Source organism: Taudactylus pleione, unplaced genomic scaffold, assembly GCF_031769625.1.
Source record: "Taudactylus pleione unplaced genomic scaffold, aTauple2 ptg000103l, whole genome shotgun sequence".
In the NCBI taxonomy this organism is placed as follows: domain Eukaryota; kingdom Metazoa; phylum Chordata; class Amphibia; order Anura; family Myobatrachidae; genus Taudactylus; species Taudactylus pleione.
The window spans coordinates 247,472-274,439 of NW_028284505.1; the positions used below are offsets into that span (position 1 = coordinate 247,472).

The 26,968-nt window shown below is 46.0% G+C and overlaps 1 protein-coding gene across 1 annotated transcript; it reads right to left on the reverse strand.

Moving 5' to 3' along the window:
* Positions 1–2,382: 2,382 nt before the first annotated feature.
* Positions 2,383–26,890, reverse strand: RABGGTB (Rab geranylgeranyltransferase subunit beta). Its single transcript, XM_088470757.1, has 9 exons — positions 26,649–26,890; positions 22,611–22,718; positions 21,600–21,797; positions 14,560–14,665; positions 13,857–13,909; positions 9,200–9,310; positions 8,338–8,463; positions 5,293–5,442; positions 2,383–2,917 (listed from the first exon to the last, which is right to left on the reverse strand). Exons 1-9 carry the CDS (start codon positions 26,649–26,651, stop codon positions 2,777–2,779), a joined length of 996 nt encoding a protein of 331 aa, XP_088326883.1. The 5' UTR covers positions 26,652–26,890; the 3' UTR covers positions 2,383–2,776.
* Positions 26,891–26,968: the final 78 nt, after the last annotated feature.

A 26,968-nucleotide genomic window follows, 5' to 3' on the forward strand; every position in this document is an offset into this window, starting at 1 on the left:
TTACCTCCTACAGAAATGTAGCCTGACAGCAGAGCCAAGAGATTCACATCATCTGCCCATTTCCATGTTACTTGTTTTGTATTCTAGATCCATATATCTTAGTGAATGTGTAAAATGTTAGGTCACACCATGTAATACAATTAAAGGACAGAGGACTTCATTCAGAGTCGGTCGTTGCGGCCGCACGGTCGAATAGGAAAAGGGGCCGGATATGCAAATGATGCACACGCATGTTGCGTCCCTAAGGTCGGATCGTTAGCTGGCCGACCAAGGGGTGGATGTGGTCGGACAGCTAAAAATACGCCCACATCTCGTACGCATAGCACGTCATCTCCGGCTATTTAAGGATTAATCGCGAGCATCGGAATCCATCGGAACTGGTCGTAGAGCTTAAGGTTGACCATACTCTCTCTTAAGCTCTACGATCATGTCAGTGTAAAACCTCCCGTCACATGTGCCATGACACTACTTTGTTAATTATGCACTCCCATAAAACGCCGTTCGCATAATTACCACCCACAAACGCCGCAATCTGTCACTCAAACTACCGACCTGGCTGTGTTCAAGGAGAGAGAAATTTCTGATCGTAGCAGCTAGTTTGCGCACGCGCATTGTGAACTGTACGGATGCGCAGTTTAGCGAACATCGGCTGCGTACGACCGCTTCGACCGACTCTGAATGAGGTGCAGAGTTACATGAATGTTTTATATAAATTATCCAAAGCATTAAACACAACAAGACACATGTCCTGAAATAGTTAGTATCAAAGAAAATGGCCACCACATACATGTATTTTATTACCAGTTTCTCCTGTAGTGCTAGGAATCCTGCTCAATGGTTAGAATGAATCCATTGTACGAGCTGCATTCCCAAAGTGAAAGACGAGTTGAAAACTGTATTGGGACCACACGCCTTAACAGAGCAATAATACAATACTATGCAGGTTATGGTTCAAAAAGAAGAGGTAAATCAATGCAGCCTTAAGGAACACTAAACGCAGGGCTCCCGTTGTGTCACAGTTCAATGCGGGCAGCCACAGTGCTCATTTCCCAATAATTCACATTTTAATTATATCTATATTAGAGGCAATCAGTTTTTAAAAGTATTAATTTATTGTATTTGGCATCCATGAAAAGAGAGGTATTAAGACAAAAAAGGTGTATAATGGTATAATGCAGCTCCAGACTGCTACAGATGTGACCAGGGAAGAGGGTCCCCATTCCTTACACCCCCAGGCTGGGAACCACTGTGATCAGGGAACAGGGCCCCCCATTCCTTACGCCTGGACTGGGAACCAGCGTGACCAGGGAAGAATGCCCCCCATTCCTTACGCCCGGGCTGGGAGCCAGCGTGACCAGGGAAGAAAGCCCCCCATTCCTTACGCCCGGGCTGGGAACCAGCGTGACCAGGGAAGAATGCCCCCATTCCTTACGCCCGGGCTGGGAACCAGCGTGACCAGGGAAGAATGCCCCCATTCCTTACGCCCGGGAACCAGCGTGACCAGGGAAGAATGCCCCCATGCCTTATGCTCAGGCTGGGAGTCAGCGTGACCAGGGAAGAATGCCCCCATTCCTTACGCCCGGGAACCAGCATGACCAGGGTAGAATGCCCCCATTCCTTACGCCCGGGAACCAGCGTGACCAGGGAAGAATGCCCCCATGCCTTATGCTCAGGCTGGGAGTCAGCGTGACCAGGGAAGAATGCCCCCATTCCTTACGCCCGGGAACCAGCATGACCAGGGAAGAATGCCCCCATTCCTTACGCCCGGGAACCAGCGTGACCAGGGAAGAATGCCCCCATTCCTTACGCCCGGGAACCAGCGTGACCAGGGAAGAATGCCCCTAATCCTTACCCCTGGGAACCAGAATGACAAGGGAAGAGGGCCCCTATTCCTTATGCCCCGGCTGGGAACCAGCATCACCAGGATAGAGTTGCCCCCATTCCTTACGCCCCGGCTGGGAACCAGCGTGACCAGTGAAGAATACCCCCATTCCTTACACCCCGGTTGGGAACCAGCGTGACCAGGGAAGAATGCCCCCATTCCTTACACCCCGGTTGGGAACCAGCGTGACCAGGGAAGAATGCCCCCATTCCTTACACCCGGGCTGGGAACTAGCATGATCAGGGTAGAGTTGCCCCCATTCCTCCAGGGCGTTATCAGCATTACTGATCCTGCTGGTGCAGTGAGACTAAGCCTTGTTGTTTCTTGGATCCCGGATTACAAACACTAAGATTCCCCAAACACAGCACTGTTCCTGCACTCATTTCAGTGGGGTAGATGTATTTATATCTGTAATAACAGAATCACAAATTACTAATCTATACTGGTATCTTATCCACTCAATCAATTATAGGGCCTCTACTACCTGCACTGTGAGAAAAACGTGCAGCGTCCTCATGCTGATAAGATTATACATGTGCAATAAGGTTCCTTCCCATAGAGAGCAGCAGATGTCACACGGGAAACACTCAGGACGTTTCTTGCTCACTGTAACCTCTTCCAATTAGCTACTCAAACACCTTTATGACCTCTTGCTGTATCCACTTTCTTAGTAATACAATTAGCTGCACTGCATACATAGTGTGATCATTCTTTATAACAAACAGAATAAAACCAAAAATACAGAGAATTTAAGTTATAAGCTGTACAAGAAGTGGAAACGAATGTTCTTGACCCAGCTCCCTGCTTCCTCCTCTGTGCCAGAATTCCTGGCAGCAGAAAACAGTCAGGGAACAATAGCAGCGGATGGCGGCGGCGGCGAGCCTTCTCCTCCCCTTAGCTGACCAGCTCCGGCTGTACGTTGATCCTACGCAGGACGTCCTCCGGCATACAAAACACTGGATTCACAGGGTTTATCCCTTCCTCTCCCAGCAGAGACAAACCAGCAATCCCAAACAGGGTGTGAAACGGATCCACCTGCATAACGAGAAAGAGCTTTACCAACTGGTACATCAAGGCAGCAACACAACGGCGATGTAACCAGAGAGTCCAATAAAGGAACAAATGTACCAGATCCCAACACATAACGGCAGCTCTCATATTTGGCATAAGCAGTAACGGTCTTCAGCCGGCTACGAGCTTGTCACCAGCGTCATCCCCCCAAATAAACCATTAGATCATAACTTCTTAATAGAGGCGGAAGAACTGCACCCAGATAATTATAAGAGCACAGATATAGCATCACCTATATACAATTCCCAATCCATAACATCATGTGCAATGTGCATGATCTAACTTTGAATTTATAAAGTAATAAACTGTTATAATTGATTATACTGTACGGGTCTTGTTTGTGCACTTCTCTATAAGGACTGGGGCTCCCCCGTTAGGTATCGGCCCTGAAAATGTGTTTTATGGTTGTGATTTGCTCAGGTGCCATATATGCTCCATCGCTTAGTAAGACACTTCAGCTTGTTCAAAATGTTTTCACTTTAGTGTCAACCAGCCACGTTTTAGGCCCCAGAAAGGCTGACTTCCATGCCCTGCGGAGGTTAATTACAGGAATCAGAAGTTCATACAGAAAAGATTCGGACATGCTCCCAGCAGCTCTGGCTCAGGACAATTAGAGTTATTACAGATATAGAGAACATGAAGCGGGCCGCACTCAGGGTTTGGATAAAACAATCAAATAAAAAAAAGTAGACAACATCCAAATTTACTCCATCGTTTCAGCATATAACATACTTGTCAGAGATACCACAGAAAAAAAAAAAAAGAAGGATTCCCTCCAGCACACTGCAGCAATATCAACAAAAAATGCTTAAATCCTATATGATAATAGAGATTCAAAAGGTATTCGTTACATACATTTGCAAATTTATGAATAAGCGCCAGGCCATCGTCAAGGCTCCTCTATACCAACGTCCCTAACATTAAGGGGTTCACGTCCGAGACGCAAGGTACTCCAAAAAATTCCAGCCAAGGACCATCCCCAGGGCATCACACGAAAAGGGGAAAAAGGTGATAGTGAAGTGTAAAGAATAGATGTGTAAGGATAAATCAATAAGTGTTAATGAAATGAGAAAGAATTAAAATGACAAATAATAAACAATTAGAAAAGGGATAAAAAAAATATCTATGTGAATTAAGTGGTGATGCCCTGAAAAAGGTGGTTCAGTGTAAACCCCGCCCTTTACGAGCACCTGTGCAATGTCATTAAGCTGATATGAGCGACCACCATACTTTATGTTTGCAGTTTTGAGAGGCATGAAGGCAGCCAGCATTGGGAGGATGTGCTGGTCCTTATAGTGCCATGTGGAGGTTTCTCGGGTACCTCCAAGGTGAGTCAGCTTATACATCTGCTGTTATTATGCAGTACATTAATTTGTAATTATATGACCCAGAGTGGGTGCTACTATTAGGTAGCAACAATTATTTTGGGGTGAGCGTTTGGGAGCGTGGCCCCCGGAGTTGTTCTGGCTGGGTCTTTTTCAGGGCATCACCACTTAATTCACATAGATATTTTTTTTATCACTTTTCTAATTGCTTGTTTATTATTTATGTCATTTTAATTCTCTCTCATTTCATTAACACTTATTGATTTATCTATACACATCTATTCTTCACACTTCATTATCACCTTATTTTCCCCCTGGGGATGGTCCTTGGCTGGATTTTTTGGGGTAACTTGCTTCTCGGAAATGAACCCCTTAATGTTAGGGATGCCAGTATAGAGGAGCCTTGACGCTGGCCCAGCGCTTATTCATATATTTGCAAATGTATTTAACTGAACCTCTGAATCTCTATTATCATGTAGGATATAAGTATTTTTTGTTGATATTGCTGCAGTGAGCTGGAGGGATTTTTTTTTTCTGTGGTTCAGTGTAAACCCCGCCCTTTACGAGCACCTGTGCAATGTCATTAAGCCGATATGAGCGACCACCATACTTTTTGTTTGTGTCAGGGATACCCTGAGGAAATTACACACTGAAACAGTGGCGCAAATTTAGCTGTGGTCTAACCTTGCCCCACTGTTTCAGTGTGTGTAATACTTTCCTCAGGGTCTCCCTGACACCACCTTCATTCCACGTCACAAGTGTCACTGTGAGAGGAAGGCAAAGGGCAGAGCTTGGATACCAATTTGAAAGATATATAAGACACAGAAAATACACATTTGCTTGAACGATAAGACTATCAGAGAGGGAAGGTCACATGAAAGCTCCTGGACCTTCACATACATAATCTAATTGCAGATTCAGTGATCATTACAAATCACAGCGTTGGCTGCTTTACATTGTGTTAATGCATTAGTAAGATCAGACAGTGTATAACGGCTCTACAGAGGGGCTTACCATGTCCCCCGGCCTGTCTGCGAATCCCCCCGTCTCTTCATCCTGACAGGCCAAAATAAATAAGCGCAACTTCTCTCTGTCTATCCAGTGTAGTCTCCCAATAATCTTTAGGGACGCCAGAACCCACCATGAGTAACACACATCCGGGAGCTGGAATACACATTCAGTTTCTGTTAATAAATTATTGTGTGACAAAGTAATAGTAACAAGGTATAATGAACAAAGGATAGTGCTAAATAAAAGGGACACAAACGACAATTACTGTAACACCCATTTTATGTCATTTGTCAATTAAAATCACATTTTCGTTTAGATCTATACCCGATTCAGCATTGACCGTATGTGCATTTAGGATTCCCGATTATCTGGAATCTGCGCGTGAGCAGGACCCGTTCTGCAAATGTGATGGAGGGTTCCTGTGTGATCGCACGCAGAACCTACTATGCCTCTGCCTGATTGACAGGCAGAGGCATTTAAGGGGCTATGCGGGGCAGGGACAGCTGGCGTTCCAGGAAATGGATGTGTGTCGGTCCCGTTTTCCGGGAGTGGCAAGGCCATAGACTACGGACGCAGTATCCCGGCCTCGCAAGCCGGCCAACCTGAGTAAGCTTTGAAGATGAATCACCTCCTCTGTTCCCTAATGACTCTGCCTCCACTATCCCCCTCCTGCACAGCCTTCAGGAGGCCTCAGAGAAGCCACAATCGAGGCCAGGTCTGATCCATAGCAAGCAGCCAGCACTGGTAATTGGTAACAGAGTAGGCTGCTGGCTGTAAGGCACTATGAGCGGTGGCTGACAAGTGTTACATGCGCAGAACTAATTGTAAGCAGTCTACTCCGCAAAACAATACAAAGCGGATGGCGTCTTATAAATCTCTATGATTTGTGCATATGGGATCGGTGATTGTTGCCGTTCATAGTAACTTACAGCCTGCCAGGTCATGGGCTACTAGTATGCGCTGCCTGCTATGAGCTGACACTGGTTCTAACTCTGGTCCCAATAATGCTGCACCAGACTGTACAGGAGGGAGGGGGGGCAATGGTAATAGTGGGTTAAATAGGGTACCCTCCCCAAAAACACCATCAAAGTGGTTTCAGACTACACAGGCAGACTGGACTGGCATACACCTCTTCCTAGTGTCAATGGTTGGTCTAACAGAGCTGAAGATACACATGGTAGTGCTGAGACTGGCACAATGCCCCCGAGTCGTGTAATCACAGTAAAGGACTAGCCAGGGGTTGGATACGGGGGGGATAGGTACGGGATGCCGGCAGTCAAAATCCTGATGCCGGCATCCCAACAGAGTTAGGGTACAGACACCCGTCAGTCGGTATCCTAACCTTCCCTCCCCCTAGTGCCTAAACCCTCCCCCTAGTGCCTAACCCTAACCCCACTACTTACCATTGGGATGCTGGCGCCGGGATTCTGACAGGTGTCGGGATTCCGGTGCCAGTATTCTAAGTGATGGCATCCTACACGCAGAGATGCGGACCGCTTCCCGATACGGGATTCAGACAGTCAGAATGCACACAGCGGCATCCTGACTGATTTTGATAAGTATTTTAGCCCAAATCTTAACCCTTACCATAACCCACCCCTCCCGCAGCATAACCCTAACCCACCCCTCCCACAGCCTAACCCTAACCCACCCCTCCCGCAGCCTAACCCTAACCGTCCCACAGCCTAACCCACCCCTCCCGCAGCCTAACCCTAACCCACCCCTCCCGCAGCCTAACCCTAACCCACCCCTCCCGCAGCCTAACCCACCCCTCCCACAGCCTAACCCTAACCCACCCCTCCCATAGCCCAACACACCCCTCCTGCAGCCTAACCCTAACCCACCCCTCCTGCAGCCTAACCCTAACCGTCCCGCAGCCTAACCCTAACCCACCCCTCCTGCAGCCTAACCCTAACCCACCCCTCACCATCCCGCAGCCTAACCCTAACCGTCCTGTCCCGCAGCCCAACCCTAACCCACCCCTCCCGCAGCCTAACCCTAACCGTCCTGTCCCGCAGCCCAACCCTAACCCACCCCTCCCGCAGCCTAACCCTAACCCACCCCTCCCACAGCCTAACCCTAACCCACCCCTCCCGCAGCCTAACCCTAACCGTCCCACAGCCTAACCCACCCCTCCCGCAGCCTAACCCTAACCCACCCCTCCCGCAGCCTAACCCTAACGCACCCCTCCCGCAGCCTAACCCTAACCCACCCCTCCCATAGCCCAACACACCCCTCCCGCAGCCTAACCCTAACCCACCCCTCCTGCAGCCTAACCCTAACCGTCCCGCAGCCTAACCCTAACCCACCCCTCCTGCAGCCTAACCCTAACCCACCCCTCACCATCCCGCAGCCTAACCCTAACCGTCCTGTCCCGCAGCCCAACCCTAACCCACCCCTCCCGCAGCCTAACCCTAGCTCACCCCTCCCGCAGCCTAACCCTAACCCACCCCTCCCGCAGCCTAACCCACCCCTCCTGTAGCCCAACCCTAACCCACCCCTCCCGCAGCCTAACCCTAACCCACCCCTCCTGCAGCCTAACCCTAACCGTCCCGCAGCCTAACCCTAACCCACCCCTCCTGCAGCCTAACCCTAACCCACCCCTCACCGTCCCGCAGCCTAACCCTAACTGTCCTGTCCCGCAGACCAACCCTAACCCACCCCTCCCGCAGCCTAACCCTAGCTCACCCCTCCCGCAGCCTAACCCTAACCCTAACCCACCCCTCCCGCAGCCTAACCCTAACCCTCCCGATTGGAATCTGTCAGGATAGTGACAGTCTGCATTCTGATGGTCGGGATCCTAACTACATTCCCAAGCCTGTAGTGACTTAGGAAAGCTGGTATTATGAGGAGGATAGGAGGACAGGTCATCTGAGGTCAAATAACAGCGCGCGTGTATGTATGTGTACACAATAGAAAATAAATTAGATTTTATATTTATATAGAAAAATCTTTTTAAAATCTGCAAAATTCAAACAAACTACTGACGCCATTATTCAGCAAACACTACTTCTCACATGTCCATGTGTCTATAATACTATACTATACCTTTTCCGGGCGCCCGTTGAGTCCTCCGGATGGGAGCTGCCGTTCACAGAGCCACCAGCCCAGCAAGTCACCGTTTATTTGGTGTAACTGGTTTGTGATGGCAAGAAATCCTGTGCAACAATATATCTAGGATTACAAACAGAAAGTATGAACATGAACTAATGATGAAAAGAGAGAGAGCGAGAAAAGAGAGAGAGCGAGCGCGAGAAAAAAGAGCGAGAGAGAGAGCGAGCGCGAGAAAAAAGAGAGAAGAGAGAGCGCGAGAAAAAAGAGAGAGCGAGAGCGCGAGAAAAAAGAGAGAGCGAGAGCGCGAGAAAAAAGAGAGAGCGAGAGCGCGAGAAAAAAGAGAGAGCGAGAGCGCGAGAAAAAAGAGAGAGCGAGAGCGCGAGAAAAAAGAGAGCGCGAGAGCGCGAGAAAAAAGAGAGAGCGAGAGCGCGAGAAAAAAGAGAGCGCGAGAAAAAAGAGAGAGCGAGAAAAAAGAGAGCGCGAGAAAAAAGAGAGAGCGAGAAAAAAGAGAGCGAGAAAAAAGAGAGAGCGAGAAAAAAGAGAGAGCGAGAAAAAAGAGAGAGCGAGAAAAAAGAGAGCGAGAAAAAAGAGAGAGCGAGAAAAAAGAGAGAGCGAGAAAAAAGAGAGAGCGAGAAAAAAGAGAGAGCGAGAAAAAAGAGAGAGCGAGAAGAGAAAGCGAGAAGAAAGAGAGAGAGAGCGCTCTGCACAGCAAATAAATATAAACAGGGAAGGCTGGAACAGCGTGTAATGAATAGAGATCTAGTAGCAAAAAGACAAATATTTGGAGCACTACCAAGAATTTGCATTATCTGGAGAAGCAAACTAGACGTCCCATGTAGAGAAGTGAGAGTATTACCTGCCCAGCATGGGACTCCGAGCCTGGTCTGCAGCCAAAGCCGCCATCAAAATTCATACACGACAACACAAACTCTATCGCTTTCTCTATATTAACGGCATCCAGCTTCCCCTGCAAGGACACAGAGAGGTATCACGCACACGTGGCCAAGGACACAGAGAGGTATCACGCACACGTGGCCAAGGACACGGAGAGGTATCACGCACACACGGCACAATGCAGAGCACGTATGAGGAGGGAGACAGTGCAGCCATCAGCTATCATCACGTATGCATACAGGGGCCTATGTACTAAGCTTTGGAGAGAGCTAAGTGGACGGCGAGAAAGTACCAACCAATCAGCTCCTGTCATTATTCAAACGCAGCCTGGAAAGTGACAGTTAGGAGCTGATTGGTTGGTACTTTTATCTTTGTCCGCTTTCTTTCTCTCCAAGGCTTAGTACATAGACCCCACAGACTGTAGCACATTTTGTAGGGTTTAGTACTCAATGCAAACACCTTATTTATTAAAGGGGTGTATCATGACAATAGTAAAGCCATCTATTGTAATGTATGGATGAAATAATAGCATTATAGTGCACGCTGGCATCACCTTGGCCCATACTGTACACTAGCATGTTGGATGCAGGTCAAGGGCTTAAGGGTTCTCACCCCCACGTACTGACCCTGGCTGCACCATCATTCGGCTGACCCCCAGCTCCCAGCCTCGCCACTAATGCCCTGCGGTCCCTTCACTCTGTGCCCCCACATTGGGTACTGTTCGTGTGGGACTCCAGCGTATCACAGAGATAGGACAGACCATAGTGGGTTATTATATAGATCCCATATTGTGTTTCTCCTCCCCTTACTCAGGGACCTAACACATCGGCGCTTCAGAGACCTAATTAGCATATCGCCACTCAATGCAGTGATGTCACAGCGGTCAGTCTCTGATTCAGCACGTACAGGTCACAGAGCAGTCAGCGTGCCCCGATCACCCAATACCTCCCCCTCCCCTACACCACAGCAAGTCTCTCCACCAATCAGCAGTAAGCTCTCTCCTCACTAATCTTACTGCACACAAGTGTCAGCTTTAGGACAGAGAGAGCATGCTTGCGATTGGTGGAGGGATTTACTTTGCTGTAAATATACCTGACAGCTGTGGCAGAGACCTTTCCCATAGGTGTTTCTATGGAGTGTCAGCCTGATGACGAGGTCTCTGAGAAGTAACCACATATTCCTAATAAGGGGAGGAACATAGTGACACACACACACACACACGCACGCACGCACACACACACACACACACACACGATTAGCGATCAATTGGGCCAAACTTTACAGAAGCCGATTCAAAGTTTTGCATGAAACAAACTCTTTTGTAATCCAAAAGTTGTATGTGATAAATACCTGTAACCATTCACTGACTAAGCAAATTAATTGGGCTAGGGAGCATCGCTGGGAAGAAGTTTATTCTACTCATTTTACATGTATTTTCTCCAGAGAGATTTCTTTGGTTGCATATTGGAATAAATATATTATTGTTATATAGGTGTTAAAAAATAGCAAACAAACATTTAGCAGATTCTCCTTTTTATATTTTGACACCATTGGTGCAAGCCCATTAGATAGTAATGAGCGTACTCTCCTGACTAATGCCCCTTTCACATCTCAAACCCGGGTCCGACCAGGGATATTGAACCCGGGTCCGACCCTTTCACACTGCACTTTCGATCCGAGTTATTCCCGGGTTGGCCCTTTTCCAAAACTCCATGGATGTCATTATAAATGGACTTTTAGGCTCAGAAAGATGAGGTGTCAGAAAGCGCTCACTCTCTCTCTGTGTAGTGTGCTGGCAGGGCTCGGGCTGCTGACATCATCAAGGCATCAGGTCTGACAACCCGGGTCAGACACTTAAGTGCACATAGACCAGAGTCCCACCAGTGTTTAACACGTATAACCCGGTTTATTCCAAAATGGTGCTTTAAGAATGCAACTCGACCCGGGTCGAGCCGCCTCAACATGGCAATAACCCGGGTTATTTTGGAGATGTGAAAGGGGCAATAGAGACATCTCATGTCTGCATTATACCCCTTTCACATCGCAAACACAGGTCGGACTCGGGTTTTGAACCCGGGTCTGACCCGTGTCAGGGCCTTTCACATCGCCTTAATAACCCGGGTTATTGCAGATTTGGTGCCTTTTAACTCAACCCGGGTTGCCCATGTTAAAACAGTCTGATGTAATTTTTAAAGGATTTTATTGGCTCACAATTATGATGATGTTTTAAGTAAAGAAAAAGGAGGGGCTGGGGAATGCTCGCAGTGCAGCAATCATGGCCGACAGCGCACATGTCACAGATGCAGCCCACATTTTGCTGATGTTGCGATAAGTTATCGTATCCCTGACAGTGCCAGTTATCGGTTTACATATTTCTTCCTCACCCCTGATCCGCAGCAGCTCCATTACTTCTTCATCACTCCAGTTTGCCATGATTCCTCCAGTGAAAGTAAAGTGCAGTATAGTACACTGTGCTGTCTGTATATAGCTAATTATTAGCTGCCTTTTCCCCATAGTGTGCAGTGCAGGACAGATATGTAAATACAGAGACATGTGCTCTGTGTGCATGCTGGTCAGCTGACTGGAAAAAGCCAATCAGCACTATTTTCTCAGACCCGGGGCGAATATCCCGGGTCTGTACCATTTAAAAGCCAAATAACCCGGGTCCGACCCGTGTTTAACCCTTTTTTTTACCCGGTTGAAATACCGGGTCGGTCGACCCGGGTTATTCATTTTGGTGCATTTAAAAATCACATCGACCCGGCAACAACCCGGGAATAACCCGGGTTATTCTGGCAATGTAAAAGGGGTATTAGTGATTAGTGTCTCTTAAGGTGCATACACACGGTACGATATCTATGAACGATAACGTTCAACTATATATCGTTCATATAGATCATTTCTATGCAGTGAACGACCACGATATCTATGATCGTCCGTACATGCAGGACAACTTGCACGATATTGTCAACTTTGCCTGTTCAGAGATGTGGCAGGATGACTTCACTGAAAGATATCAAGTCGTTGGTGGAACAGATCGTTCAGTGTGTACGCAGCTTAAAGGTGGGTACACGCGCACCAATATTTTGGACGACGGAACGATAACGATATTGTTCAGTTTCTGCCCCAAAACGATGACCGATAACGACCAATGCGCGCTTCCGCTGGTTGTTGGCCGTTGCAGTTCATCGCCCGAACCACCTGTCTAACCTGACGATATTGTCAGGTTGTAGCATGTTCGGGGATGAGGGAGGGAGCCCGGCACTGAATGAAATCGTTCTTGATATTGTTCAGTGTTTCCGCTCAGTGTCGTTAACGACATCACTAAGCACACCCCTGCCAGGGACACACTGGATTATGTCGCTCATAGAGCAAATCGTCCCGCGTGTATGCAGCTTCAGACTGCAAACATAAGTGGTATAACTTTCTATTGTCTTATTGAATGATGGATTTAACTTCGGGAGACCCTTTGTCTGTCATTTTTTTTCTAGCACACAAGGATTCAGCATTTACTGGATCGGACAGAGCAGCTACTATGATATTATATGGATGTGCCAGTAGGCAGGAGACCTGATATAAGCTATATAACAGCAAGCTAGGACACTGCTATAATACAGTATGTGGTTGGAAGCTGCTACAGGGCAAGTGCACTCTAGTTCTCATTTGTGAAATCTCTGTACAGGTGTCCCTATGCACCAGTGTTCGCCCCAGGCTGTTTTCTGTGGGCGCATCGCCCGGCAGAAACAGCCTGCCGCCCGGCAGTTTCCCCCGCCGTGGAACGCTGTCCTCTGAAGTGACCGGAGGCTAAAGAAGCCTCCGATCGCTTCAGAGGCCAGCGTTCCCAGTGATGCACTGCACGGGTGACGTCACCCGCGACGTGAGGAGCCTGCCCCGCGCGTCTGCTGGATCTAGTTAGATCCAGTCAGTGCATGGCAGTGGGAGCGGGAGCGGCCAGCAAGTAAAGGTAAGTGCTTGGCTGGGGCCAGGAGCAGTCTGGGGGCACTATTTAAGTCTGGGGGCACTGCATAAGGGACACTATTAAACCTGGGGGCTCTGCATAAGGGACCAGTCTGGGGACACTACTTCAGCCAGGGGGCAATGCATAATGGGCACTTTTGACTGAGAGCCAGTGGGGGAGCAGCCTGAGACCTGTCGGGCTGGATTGGTAAGGGAGATACCCCTTTTCCCGGCGCGCGCATAATTGCGAAGGTCCCCACCCGGCTACTTTTAGATGCCACCCGGCTGGAAAAAAATTCTGGGGAGAACACCGTGCATTATTGCTGCAGTCACCCCAAACAGCCCTTCTCGGCAAGCCAGGTCACGTCAGACTCAGCTTGTGCCGAGCGTCTAGTCAAACGGATGCGACAAGCCGCTTCACGAGACTGCACTGATTATTTGTGACATACGTGTAACTGTCCTAGATCTGACTGTGGATAACGCCACACGGTGGCCACAAAAAATAATTTCTCAGTATGAGCATATCCCACTAGAAATGGCGTAACCAGTTACTGACACGCGCCATCTGCTGGGGGGGTGGTGCATGAACACCCGGGCAATGGGCTGCAATAGGATAGCAACGACACCAAATTTTCATGCATCGCACAAATCTTTTAACCTACCAGGAGTGCAAGTGTGGCAACAGCGCAGAAGGAGAAGCGGGTGTCTATCTCCCCTGAAACACAGAAAACACAACAAAATCACCTTGTTTCTACAATGAGAAAAAAAGAACAATGGCGGCAATGTGGGACAGTCACAGAAGCTGGCGTGATGCGCATAGAGCCAATAACATTTTCATACCTGCCCTTGACAAAATACAGACAGAATTGTATTGGTTGCTACAGGCAACGGCATTTTTTTTTTTTTTTTTTTACAGCAGCTTTCACGAAGATCCCAAAAAGTTTTATTATTAGAGAAACATTTCCAAAGCCAGAAAGGAAACGAGGGCGATGGTTTGTTACGTTCTACGTGTACACCAGGAGCACACGGACGGAGCACATTGTGGGGTCTATGTACTAAGCAGTGTTAGGAGACAGAGTGAAAAGTGATAAGGTGCCAGCCAATCAGCTCCTAACTGTCATATCACAGGCTGTGTTTGAAAAATGACAGTTGGGAGCTGATTGGCTGGTACCTTATCACTTTTCACTCTCTCTCCTAACACTGCTTAGTAACTAGACCCCTATGTCCCCAACATGCAGCTTGGGGTACACAGATGAAAGCGATCCTCAGCGGTGGGTGCAGGACACTCCTATGGTCCTTTTCTGTCATTTTATACAACAAAGGGGCAGGAAGGTAAAACATTGCCTCATTTATCAGGTGATTTACCCCATTTGTCCCCAGAAAACGACCCGTCCTCTTTCTGTAAGCTCTGCACGTACTCCACTATCTTCTCCGTGTCTACTTCAGAGAGGCTGCCGAAGAGAGTAAGAATCTGGAAGAGAAACAGCCAAAGAATATGATGTCTATACAATCACACCAACAATACAGATAAAACACCATCGGTCCTTCTGAGGAAATAGCCAGTCCAGAAGGCAGAGAAACGCATCATGGCACAGAGCCTGCGACTGCCTAGGACAGAGGTACCCTGACTCCATACCCACCAGTGGGACTACGATCACCAGGACCCCCTCTGTGTCCGCGGCACGCTGAGGGAATCCCAAGCGCAGCTGTATATACAGCATCCAGCATAATCCCCTCAACCCACACGGCAGACGGAACAGAGCCGTATATTAGAGTATTCATACAGGCGCTGGATAAACAGAAATGTGCGGACAACCGCCGGAGAAGTCTTCTCCCCCCCTACACTGCATGGGAGAGCGGACTGCTCGGTTAAAGGTCTTGACAGCTAATAGGACTTAGACCCATTCAGAGATCCTATATGGGAATTACATAGCGGTGAGATGCACTCTATTTTTCTATGATTATAATGTACAGCACTGGCTCTAATTGCTGATGACCATGCATCCAGTCATTTTGGTTATATGGTCAATTATATAAATATTTATAACAGTTGGATTTTTTTTCAAATTTACAAGATTGTGATAACACGGACTCTATCTGCTTACTAATACCTGCTGCATTCATTTTACCTTTATACATATACCTTTAATAGGTCTTTGCTCAATTTTTTATTTATTTCATCTTTTGATATATGATGTGAAATGTATTATTGCTCTGATGAATAAAATAAATTATAGAGAAAAAAAAATACAACTCTACTAATCTTAAAATATTTGTATAACTATGTACGCTTGAAACATATACAGTATACTTTTTAGTGCATTTTATTAATCTTTGTGATAGCCTGGAGCACCGACGTGTATTCCCGAATAATTCTGTGCTATACTGCACGCTGACAATCATGGTTGTAGTCACTGCTTCCTGTAACAATTGAGGAATATTGCAACAATAACATATGAAACAAATGTATAACCCAGAGGTTCCCAAACTTTTTGTGAATCACAGCACCCGAGAGGATCAGTATTTTTTCCACAGCACCCCTGAGACAAAAGTTTCTTATTGAGAAATTCAGAAAAAAAAATTAAATTGAAGTAAATTGTGCTTCTATGTCACCCTTAGTTTCAGTTATGTGGTGGGTGATAGGGGCCGCGCTTCTCTCTGTCCACATATTCTTTAATTGGCGGCCATTAGCTCTGGTTTCACCGATCACACTGACTAAAATTAAATTTTATTTGGTACTGGACCACCAACCCAAGGCGCCCGGCACACAGTTTGAGAACCACTGGTATAACCTCTTATGCATGTAGCTTCTACATGTTTTTTTTTTTTTTTTACTTTCTAGTCTGTATATTTTAGTCATTGTGTAATATATTTTTCTTTTGGGAGCAAATGACAATCAACCATTTGCTCCCAAACACCAAAAAACACAAAAAAAGGTTGTTCAGGCAAGTAAATCTAAAGGGGCCTATCCGCTAGGCGACCTGAAAGACTGAAGTCTAGCGTTCAGACCTTCAGGTCGCCGAGGTGCGGTGCCCGGCACTGAACGGCGTTCACTGAACGTCATTCAGTGCAGGAGCCAGACCTATCTCTGAACATGCCGAACCTGACTAGCGTAGTCAGGTTGACGAGCATGTTCCACAGATAGTCGGTGTCGGCAAGGACCCAGCGTGCACGCGCATCGCTGGTCCTTGCCGGCTATCCATTACCCGACTTTGTGAACAATGAGACCAAAACCTCCTGGTTTTGGTAGGATTGTTAAACTCGGGTAATGGATAGGCCCCTTATGATTCAAAAGAGAATTAATTTTTTGAGGTGCACTCTTATCCTCAACTAACACCCTGTCTAAAAACAATTTTTATTAGATATGCATTAAAAAAAACAAGTATTCTCTTGTCTATATATAGTGACAAGAGTACGGATGTCCAACTCTATATATTGTATTGAATAAAATGAGAACCGTATGTCCTTAAATAAGATCACTTAAGCAAATTATAATATAAAACATGATATAGAGATATAGGCCTGTATTCAATTTGAGGCGGAAAGTCCAGATTTTTCGCCTGCTGGACTTTTCGCCTCCTTCGCCGGTTTCCCAGGTGGAAAAATATTGCGCGCTTGCCCGCTATTCAATTCCAAAAGTAGGCGAAATCGGGAACCGGCAAAACTTGGATCGGCGAAAAAATACGGGAATTTTCGGGAAATAATTGTAGGACCCCCCTAAAGATGTCCAGACCTGGGGGGGATCACTATGGGTACCCCCGTTTTTGCCTGCAGAAGACAGTAGGGTTTTTAAATAGCCGCGGCAGGTGTTTTTTTCCCGACATTGAAGAAGTGATGCAGAAGAGCACTTAGCTTTACTATTTTCGTTTTTAAAAGTGGGCCCATCAAATTTGGGGTACATGAAAACAGGTACTAGCATATTTTTAAGTCCCTAAACTAATTTTTTTTTAAATTCTGCAAAAATGCACCTGCCGCTAATAGCCTATTCTAGAAAACACGTGCCGCATACTTACAGAATGCCCCTGAACAGATATCGCTATTTTTAAACACTGTTCCCCTTTTTTTTCTTTTTTCCTCACAAAAATGTAATTAATTAATTTTTTTGGGCTGTTTTTTTTTTTTTTAAGCCTGCACCCTTAAACCCCAACTCTGCATTTTTTTCGCCTGCTATATAGGCTGGCGAAAAATTATCCCCGTTTTTTTACATTGAATTTTCGCACCGGTGAAAAGTCAATGTAATTGAATACGGGGATGTTTCGAATAGGCGAAAATGACATCATCGGCGATAAATTATCGCAGATTCCGACATTTTGCCTCAAATTGAATACGAGCAATAAAGTGATAAAGAAAATGTTAATAAAGAGATATTACAAACTCAACTGTGTGCTGTCTTTATTCATAAATATAATCAAGTCTATCCATTGTGTGTCTCCAAAGATAAATCTGTTATTTCAAGCTCGACACATCTGTTGCAAGGTCATACTGGACACATCTGTTGCAAGGTCATACTGGACACATCTGTTGCAAGGTCATACTGGACACATCTGTTGCAAGGTCATACTGGACACATCTGTTGCAAGGTCATACTGGACACATCTGTTGCAAGGTCATACTGGACACATCTGTTGCAAGGTCATACTGGACACATCTGTTGCAAGGTCATACTGGACACATCTGTTGCAAGGTCATACTGGACACATCTGTTGCAAGGTCATACTGGACACATCTGTTGCAAGGTCATACTGGACACATCTGTTGCAAGGTCATACTGGACACATCTGTTGCAAGGTCATACTGGACACATCTGTTGCAAGGTCATACTGGACACATCTGTTGCAAGGTCATACTGGACACATCTGTTGCAAGGTCATACTGGACACATCTGTTGCAAGGTCATACTGGACACATCTGTTGCAAGGTCATACTGGACACATCTGTTGCAAGGTCATACTGGACACATCTGTTGCAAGGTCATACTGGACACATCTGTTGCAAGGTCATACTGGACACATCTGTTGCAAGGTCATACTGGACACATCTGTTGCAAGGTCATACTGGACACATCTGTTGCAAGGTCATACTGGACACATCTGTTGCAAGGTCATACTGGACACATCTGTTGCAAGGTCATACTGGACACATCTGTTGCAAGGTCATACTGGACACATCTGTTGCAAGGTCATACTGGACACATCTGTTGCAAGGTCATACTGGACACATCTGTTGCAAGGTCATACTGGACACATCTGTTGCAAGGTCATACTGGACACATCTGTTGCAAGGTCATACTGGACACATCTGTTACAAGGTCATACTGGACACATCTGTTACAAGGTCATACTGGACACATCTGTTACAAGGTCATACTGGACACATCTGTTACAAGGTCATACTGGACACATCTGTTACAAGGTCATACTGGACACATCTGTTACAAGGTCATACTGGACACATCTGTTGCAAGGTCATACTGGACACATCTGTTACAAGGTCATACTGGACACATCTGTTACAAGGTCATACTGGACACATCTGTTACAAGGTCATACTGGACACATCTGTTACAAGGTCATACTGGACACATCTGTTACAAGGTCATACTGGACACATCTGTTACAAGGTCATACTGGACACATCTGTTACAAGGTCATACTGGACACATCTGTTACAAGGTCATACTGGACACATCTGTTACAAGGTCATACTGGACACATCTGTTACAAGGTCATACTAGATACAAATGTTTCAAAAGATTATCTTCACTCTCTCAGCCAGAAATGTGTCAAATGATATTCTCTCTGTATTCATTGAGTCCGAACAGTGTATTAATATATTGCGATCTTCACTTATTGTTTTTATTCACCCAATAAGGTTGTATGTTTCTTTTTTAGGTAGCCCAAAATAATCAGTGCCTACAGGGACATCCAATCTCCTAATTCAATATATTGCTGTTTGGATGTCTGTGATCCTAAAGCTTAAATGACAGCAATACACACCTGATCCATGCCTATCTTTACTTATTTATTAACAGTTTCTTATATAGCGCAGCATATTCCGTTGCGCTTTACAATTGGAAACATTAATACAACAAAACTGGGTAATAACAGACAGATATATAGGTAGGAAGGCCCTGCTCGCAAGCTTACAATCTATAGGACTATATCATATTGACTGTTGCGTCAGTATACGTCTCTATTAGTAAAAGCTATAATATATATAACACAGCTTTATATTCACAAGCCTGCACAACTGTATTGCTGGACGCATATACTTTGTAGTACTGGCACAGCAGTCAATATAATAGATAATGCGATTTTCATTCCAACCAACCAACTAGCTGGATGACTGGAGGAAAGTCGGTCTGGTGTATGGCCAGTATAAGGGTAGCTGCTGTGAGGTCATTGGTTACACACAGCTGGATATATCCAGGGCCTAGTACTGTCTACTGTGTACACTGGTTTCATTTAAGTTTCTTAAAGCTGCAGTGTCCTTCAATGGGTTTACCGAGAGATAGTTATCTGTGTGTAGGAAAACACCTGTCCCTATGATCACAGCTCAAATAACCTCTGTTCCTCAAACACACACTATAAAAAAAATTATATATATATATATATATATATATATATATATATATATACACACACACACACACACATACATACATATACACACATACATATACACATATACACACACACACACACACACACATCAATTAAAAAAAGATGAAATTTCAGACATAATCCAGTTTGAATATCAAACCAATAAATTGTCCAATATATTTCCTTTGGTAGAAGATTTTACTGCGTGATTAATTAACCATGATTGTGCTGGAAAATTGCCATAGATTTCAATACACTTACTATTCAATTTTCCAGCACAATCCTGGTTAATTAATAGCTGTATCCATGTTATGCTTTTTCATGTCAATTGATTAGCAAATTTATTATTATCATTAATGGTGTTATTTATTATGATTTAAAATTATTATTCAAATAACCTAAATTTACTATTGTAATATATGAAGAATACATTTATTATGGGTTTATTTAGTAAATATTTTGACAAAAACATCTCTAGGTAGATTGATGCTTTGATTATATCACAGGTTAAAATATTTGTAACCTATGTAGGTACGAGTTTAGATATGAATCGTGAGTAATGTTCTCTGAAATTGTATTTATCTGATGAAAACATTCTCTAATGTGTAGGTCCATCTTACAGGCAGTATTTTGCCAGTTTCTTTCTGGATTTTGTACATTTTCCAAAATTCGGTATGTACGATACATTTTTTTGAATATGAGTTCGGATGAATGTTCCTTGAAATTATATGATGAATTATATTATATGATGCAAATTTTTCATGTATAGGTTAATTTTTGAAGACAATACCTCGCCAGTTTCCCTTTGGATCCTGTGCGCCTCCAAAACATATTGTGGTATGTACTAATTTGAGTTTGTCCCTGGAAATTTTACTATATGATGGTAATTCTTTGTAATTATATTTTATAATTGAAATTTTTCAATGTATAGGTACATTTGAGGACTGTCTTGCCAGTTTCTTTTTTGGATCCTGTGCGTTCTCAAAAGAATGTTCTGGTATGTACAACATTATTGATATTATAGGCATTATGATAAAGGCCCCCCACCTTTATTTTGTACACTTTCTTACTCATGTTTATTTTTAATTGAAGATATTTATGCCCCTGATGAAGTCTTAACAGACGAAACGCGTTGGGTTTGATCTATTTCGATTATCAGAAGGGAGAAACCTACATATTCGATTCTGACCCTTAGGGGTTAAGTACAGGATACTCTCTCCTTATGTAAAATCATTGTGTAAGAATTTTATATAAAGAATTTTCTTGTCATGTGACAAGAAATTTTAATAAATTCATTGTTTATCTGATCTAATAGTGGGCCTATTGGCCATCTTGTTTCGGGTGTCTTTTTGGTGAGTGGGTATTTTTTAGATTATTTTGGAGCGTATGGAATTTACTTACATCTCTATTGAAATTGGTCAAGTCCAATAAAGAAGAAAAGTGAACCATCACACAGTAAAATCTTCTACCAAAGGAAATATATTGGACAATTTATTGGTTTGAAATTCAAACTGGATTAGGTCTGAAATTTCTTCTCTTTTTAATTGATGTTCATTGTACCCTCGAAACATTTTTTGTATTCTTAGATTTGTATTCCCACTAACAGGAGTTCTATTTGGGGAGCAGCATTTGTATCATAGCACAAAATAAGGGCATTTTTTTCTTATATATATATATATATATATATATATATATATATATATATATATATATATATTACACACATCCCTGTTGCAGCCTACTTGCATATTGGAATTGGACATACATAAATGTACACATGGCGACCTTTACAGCATGTATTACCTGCACAGCGCTTAGTGTATACAGGAGATGGGGATCATGTCCAATACTGGCGCTAAATCCGCCGCAGTCGTGCTGGCAGGACTTGATAAACGTCAGGATCTCCTCTTTGTTCATGCGATGAAGTTCACCCATCAGATCCATAACAGTCAGCCCCCAGTACACGCCGCTCATCCGCAGGTACTCAGACATGCAGTATTCCTGCAATCACAGCAACAAGCCATGAAGTCCAACATAAAACCACCAAGATCACCCAAATATCATATAAGCACAGCAATAGGCCATGAAGGCCAACATAAAACCACCAAGATCACCCAAATATCATATAATCACAGCAATAGGCCATGAAGTCCAACATAAAATCACCAAGAAAATTTGAGAAGTTTGTGTTTTGTTTTTAAAGGGGAACCCCACCCAAATATCATTATCACAGTCACTTTCCCTCTTTCCTTCCCTACACTAGCAGAACGCTTAAGACTGCCGAGACACCCTGTGAGACGCAAAACCCATACTTCTTGGTTACAGCCGGCAGAAGTCAGAGCATAAATTGCCACCTTTGGAGACTTCTCAATGGGACGGACTGGAGAAGCCCCGGAAGACTGGAGAAGGTGCTTTGGTGTTGTTGGGAAGGGGAGGTGTTTGGGAATAGGCAGCATAGGATAACTCAATATAACACTTTATTATATAATAAAAAAGGTACAAAGAACCCAAGACAGCGCTGTTAACATTGGGAGAAGAGCTGTTGAAGCCTCGATAGGGAAAACTCCACTAAAGTGCCAACTGCCCTGGCGCGAGTTCCACTCTTATACCAGGTGTTTAAGTAATGTCTCCATCAAACGCTTGTTCTATGTTGGCGATGGCAAAATACATACACAATGATCCACTGAAGCGGACGCCCTTTGCGATCATACACCCGCCATTTATACAGTACAGTTTAGAAAATGAACACCAACACCTGGCTGGATGCCATGGGCTACACCATCGTTTTTTACGTTACCTGTGGTAGTTACTCACATAATCATCTTTCTTTGCTCCATACGATTCAATGTACTCGGCGTGTTTATCCAGCAGCAGCGCCTTTAGCGCATCAGGTTTTATTACAACGTCCTTCTGTGGCGTCCCCTTTAAGGCAATGAGTGACCATTGTATAAGCTGATAATATAGCCACAGGAATATCAATACTATAGGGTCAGATCAGTAATAAGCAGCCAATTGACGTTCTCTGTACATAGGGACGCCTTCTTCTGAGCACAGATTACATGTTCTCCTACTATGTGAAACCCATGGCTCACACACGGGATTGGAACCGCATGTCCGGCGGTTCAAATCCCGACGCTGGAAGACCGGCAGTAAAGATCCTAAGAAGTATTTAAAGTATTCACTAACCTTACCCCCCCCAACGCTCCCTTAAGGGTGCCTAACCCTAACCTCCCACCCAAGTGCATAAGCCCCCCTGTAAGTGCCTAAACCTAACCCACCCTTCCCCACAGCCTAATCCCAAGTCTCCCGGGATGGGGGTTGCCTAGCCCTAAGTCCCCCCCAAAGCCCAGGAGCCCCTAACCTAACCCTCCCCCCCCGCGTGGCTGTCCACGCCTGCCGCCCGGCTTACCTTCCCTGCCGGGATTAGACAGTCGGGAAGCCGGCGGTCGGCATTTCGACCATCGGCTTCCTGACTGCATCCCCTTACAAACACCTATTGGAATAGTCAATGATAGATAATGGGTTTCTCGCACACTGGGCCTGATTCATTATGGATCGCTATTGCGATCGTAGCTCCATAATCGCACGCCGGTTTGCTGCAAAAATATGCTAATGAATGCTATCGCAATGCCGTCACACTGCCAGCATAGAGACGCCCACTACCTCCTACTACCGCCATCTCACATCCGTAATACCTCGCAGTCCTGCGTATACATCGGAAACATGGGAGTACCATCGCCCCCTCACGCACAATTACAGCAGCCCTGACCTTACTCAGAACGGTGAGTACCGAAACTGCGTATGCCGTCGCAGTGGCTAATTTATGCACACCCATGCAATGCCGTTCAAACGGACTGACACGCCAGCTTTTCTACAGATACCCCTGTCAAAAATCACTCTGCGTAGGTTTACCGTGCTCTGCGTGATCGCAGAGTGGACACCTCGATGCATACGTAGTACGCAACTATCGCCCAACTGCGTACACTGTTGCAGTTGTGATCTGTAATGAATCAGGTGCATTAATTCCATTGCACCTTTTTGGGGAGATGTATCAAACCATCAAGAGAGATAAAAGGGAGCAATAACCTATAGTAACCAATCACCTTCTGTCATTTATCTATATAGTCTATAACATGACAGAAGCTGATAAGTTACTATACAGTCTATGAAATGACAGAAGCCGATTGGTTACTATACAGTCTATGAAATGACAGAAGCCGATTGGTTACTATACAGTCTATGAAATGACAGAAGCCGATTGGTTACTATACAGTCTATGAAATGACAGAAGCCGATTGGTTACTATACAGTCTATGAAATGACAGAAGCCGATTGGTTACTATACAGTCTATAACATGACAGAAGCTGATTGGTTACTATACAGTCTATGAAATGACAGAAGCTGATTGGTTACTATACAGTCTATGAAATGACAGAAGCTGATTGGTTTCTCTGGGCAACTTGTTCACTTCATCTCTCTCCGAGGCCTGATACATCTGCCCCATTTGTATCTTCATCAATTATATAACTACTACGGACCATTATTCAGCATGCACAGGGCGAGATAGGGGAGGATAACGATGACAGATATTACAGTAGGGAACAAGGGATTATATGGTGTTGGAGGGGGGGGTGCACATAAGGATAACAGGTGTCACAGTAGGGGTACATGGGCGAGAGGGTGTACAACATATACAGGTGTTACTTGGGGAGGTGAAGGTGGTCATTACATAGGAGCAAATGTAATCTGCTAGGGTGAGAGGGTGTCACTGGATAGGAAATACGGGTGATAGGGAGTCACCAGGAGAGATGGGGTGTTACCAGGAGAGACGGGGTGTCACCAGGAGAGGAGATTGTGATAATCAGGTGACAGAGAAGTTAGCACAAGGGGGGCAGAGAGATTAAAGGGTCACAGGCTTGGAGTAGGTGTCCAAGCAGCGGACATAGTGATTATAGACTGTGAAATATAGGGGTATCAAAAGGTGACATTGGATGGCAAGTGGCGATATGAGGGAGCCATGAGGGGCACACAAGTAATTGTAAATTAATTGGGGATCAGTAACATAAAAAGGAGATAAGGGGGGCACATGGGTGATAGGGAGGATGGTGGGGGCACCTGGGATCAGTAACATGCAGGGGGGATAAGGGCACATGGGTGACAGGGGAGGATGGGGGTGATGGTGGGGACACTGGGGATCAGTAACATACAGGGGGATAAGGGTACATGGGTGACAGGGGAGGATGGGGGTGATGGTGGGGAGACTGGGGATCAGTAACATACAGGAGAGATAAGGGCACATGGGTGACAGGAGAGGATGGGGGTGATGGTGGGGAGACTGGGGATCAGTAACATACAGGAGAGATAAGGGCACATGGGTGACAGGGGAGGATGGGGGTGACGGTGGGGAGTCTGGGGATCAGTAACATACAGGAGAGATAAGGGCACATGGGTGACAGGGGAGGATGGGGGTGATGGTGGGGAGACTGGGGATCAGTAACATACAGGAGAGATAAGGGCACATGGGTGACAGGAGAGGATGGGGGTGATGGTGGGGAGACTGGGGATCAGTAACATACAGGAGAGATAAGGGCACATGGGTGACAGGGGAGGATGGGGGTGATGGTGGGGAGACTGGGGATCAGTAACATATAGGAGAGATAAGTGTACATGGGTGACAGGGGAGGATGGGGGTGATGGTGGGGAGACTGGGGATCAGTAACATATAGGAGAGATAAGTGTACATGGGTGACAGGGGAGGATGGGGGTGATGGTGGGGAGACTGGTGATCAGTAACATACAGGGGAGGATGGGGGTGATGGTGGGGACACTGGGGATCTGTTACATACAGGGCAGATAAGAGAGGCACATGGGTGACAGGAGAGGATGGGGGTGATGGTGGGGAGACTGGGGATCAGTAACATACAGGAGAGATAAGGGCACAAGGGTGACAGGGGAGGATGGGGGTGATGGTGGGGAGACTGGGGATCAGTAACATACAGGAGAGATAAGGCCACATGGGTGACAGGGGAGGATGGGGGTGATGGTGGGGAGACTGGGGATCAGTAACATATAGGAGAGATAAGGGTACATGGGTGACAGGGGAGGATGGGGGTGATGGTGGGGAGACTGGTGATCAGTAACATACAGGGGAGGATGGGGGTGATGGTGGGGAGACTGGTGATCAGTAACATACAGGGGAGGATGGGGGTGATGGTGGGGAGACTGGTGATCAGTAACATACAGGGGAGGATGGGGGTGATGGTGGGGAGACTGGTGATCAGTAACATACAGGGGAGGATGGGGGTGATGGTGGGGAGACTGGTGATCAGTAACATACAGGGGAGGATGGGGGTGATGGTGGGGAGACTGGTGATCAGTAACATACAGGGGAGGATGGGGGTGATGGTGGGGAGACTGGGGATCAGTCATACAGGGGAGGATGGGGGTGATGGTGGGGAGACTGGTGATCAGTAACATACAGGGGAGGATGGGGGTGATGGTGGGGAGACTGGTGATCAGTCATACAGGGGAGGATGGGGGTGATGGTGGGGACACTGGGGATCTGTTACATACAGGGGAGGATGGGGGTGATGGTGGGGAGACTGGTGATCAGTAACATACAGGGGAGGATGGGGGTGATGGTGGGGAGACTGGTGATCAGTAACATACAGGGGAGGATGGGGGTGATGGTGGGGAGACTGGGATCAGTAACATACAGGGGAGGATGGGGGTGATGGTGGGGAGACTGGTGATCAGTAACATACAGGGGAGGATGGGGGTGATGGTGGGGACACTAGGGACCATACAGGGGGATTGGGGCCGCAGTAGGAGTGACATCACCGGGCTCTCACCATGTCGGTGCTGGGAGGAGCTGATATGACCGGACACCGGGCAGGCCAGGGATCGGGACAGGGAGTCTCCCCGGTGGGTAGTGGATGGATCCCCTTCCGTAGAAGAACCCTGACGTCATCAGTCACTGTGCGCAACCGTCAGTCACAGCGGCCTCATATAGCCGCCCTCAGCACTGCCTGTCTGCCATCACTGCGTCATCTGTAATGTGCGGCTGCACGGGGCCTCACTGAGGTGTCCGCGGCGCTGCCTGACAGCTGCATATAATAATATAATATAAATAAATATGATGATAGAATTACAGTAGCAAGTTATATTATTG

What these genes read in the sequence shown, in the direction of transcription:
- RABGGTB (XM_088470757.1), bottom strand. An exon ending in GAGCAAAGAAAGATGATTAT is followed by an intron (nt 21,798 to 22,610) that starts GTGAGTAACTAC and finishes CTGTGATTGCAG; the next exon opens with GAATACTGCATGTCTGAGTA. An exon ending in ATACACTAAGCGCTGTGCAG is followed by an intron (nt 14,666 to 21,599) that starts GTAATACATGCT and finishes TTTCTCTTCCAG; the next exon opens with ATTCTTACTCTCTTCGGCAG.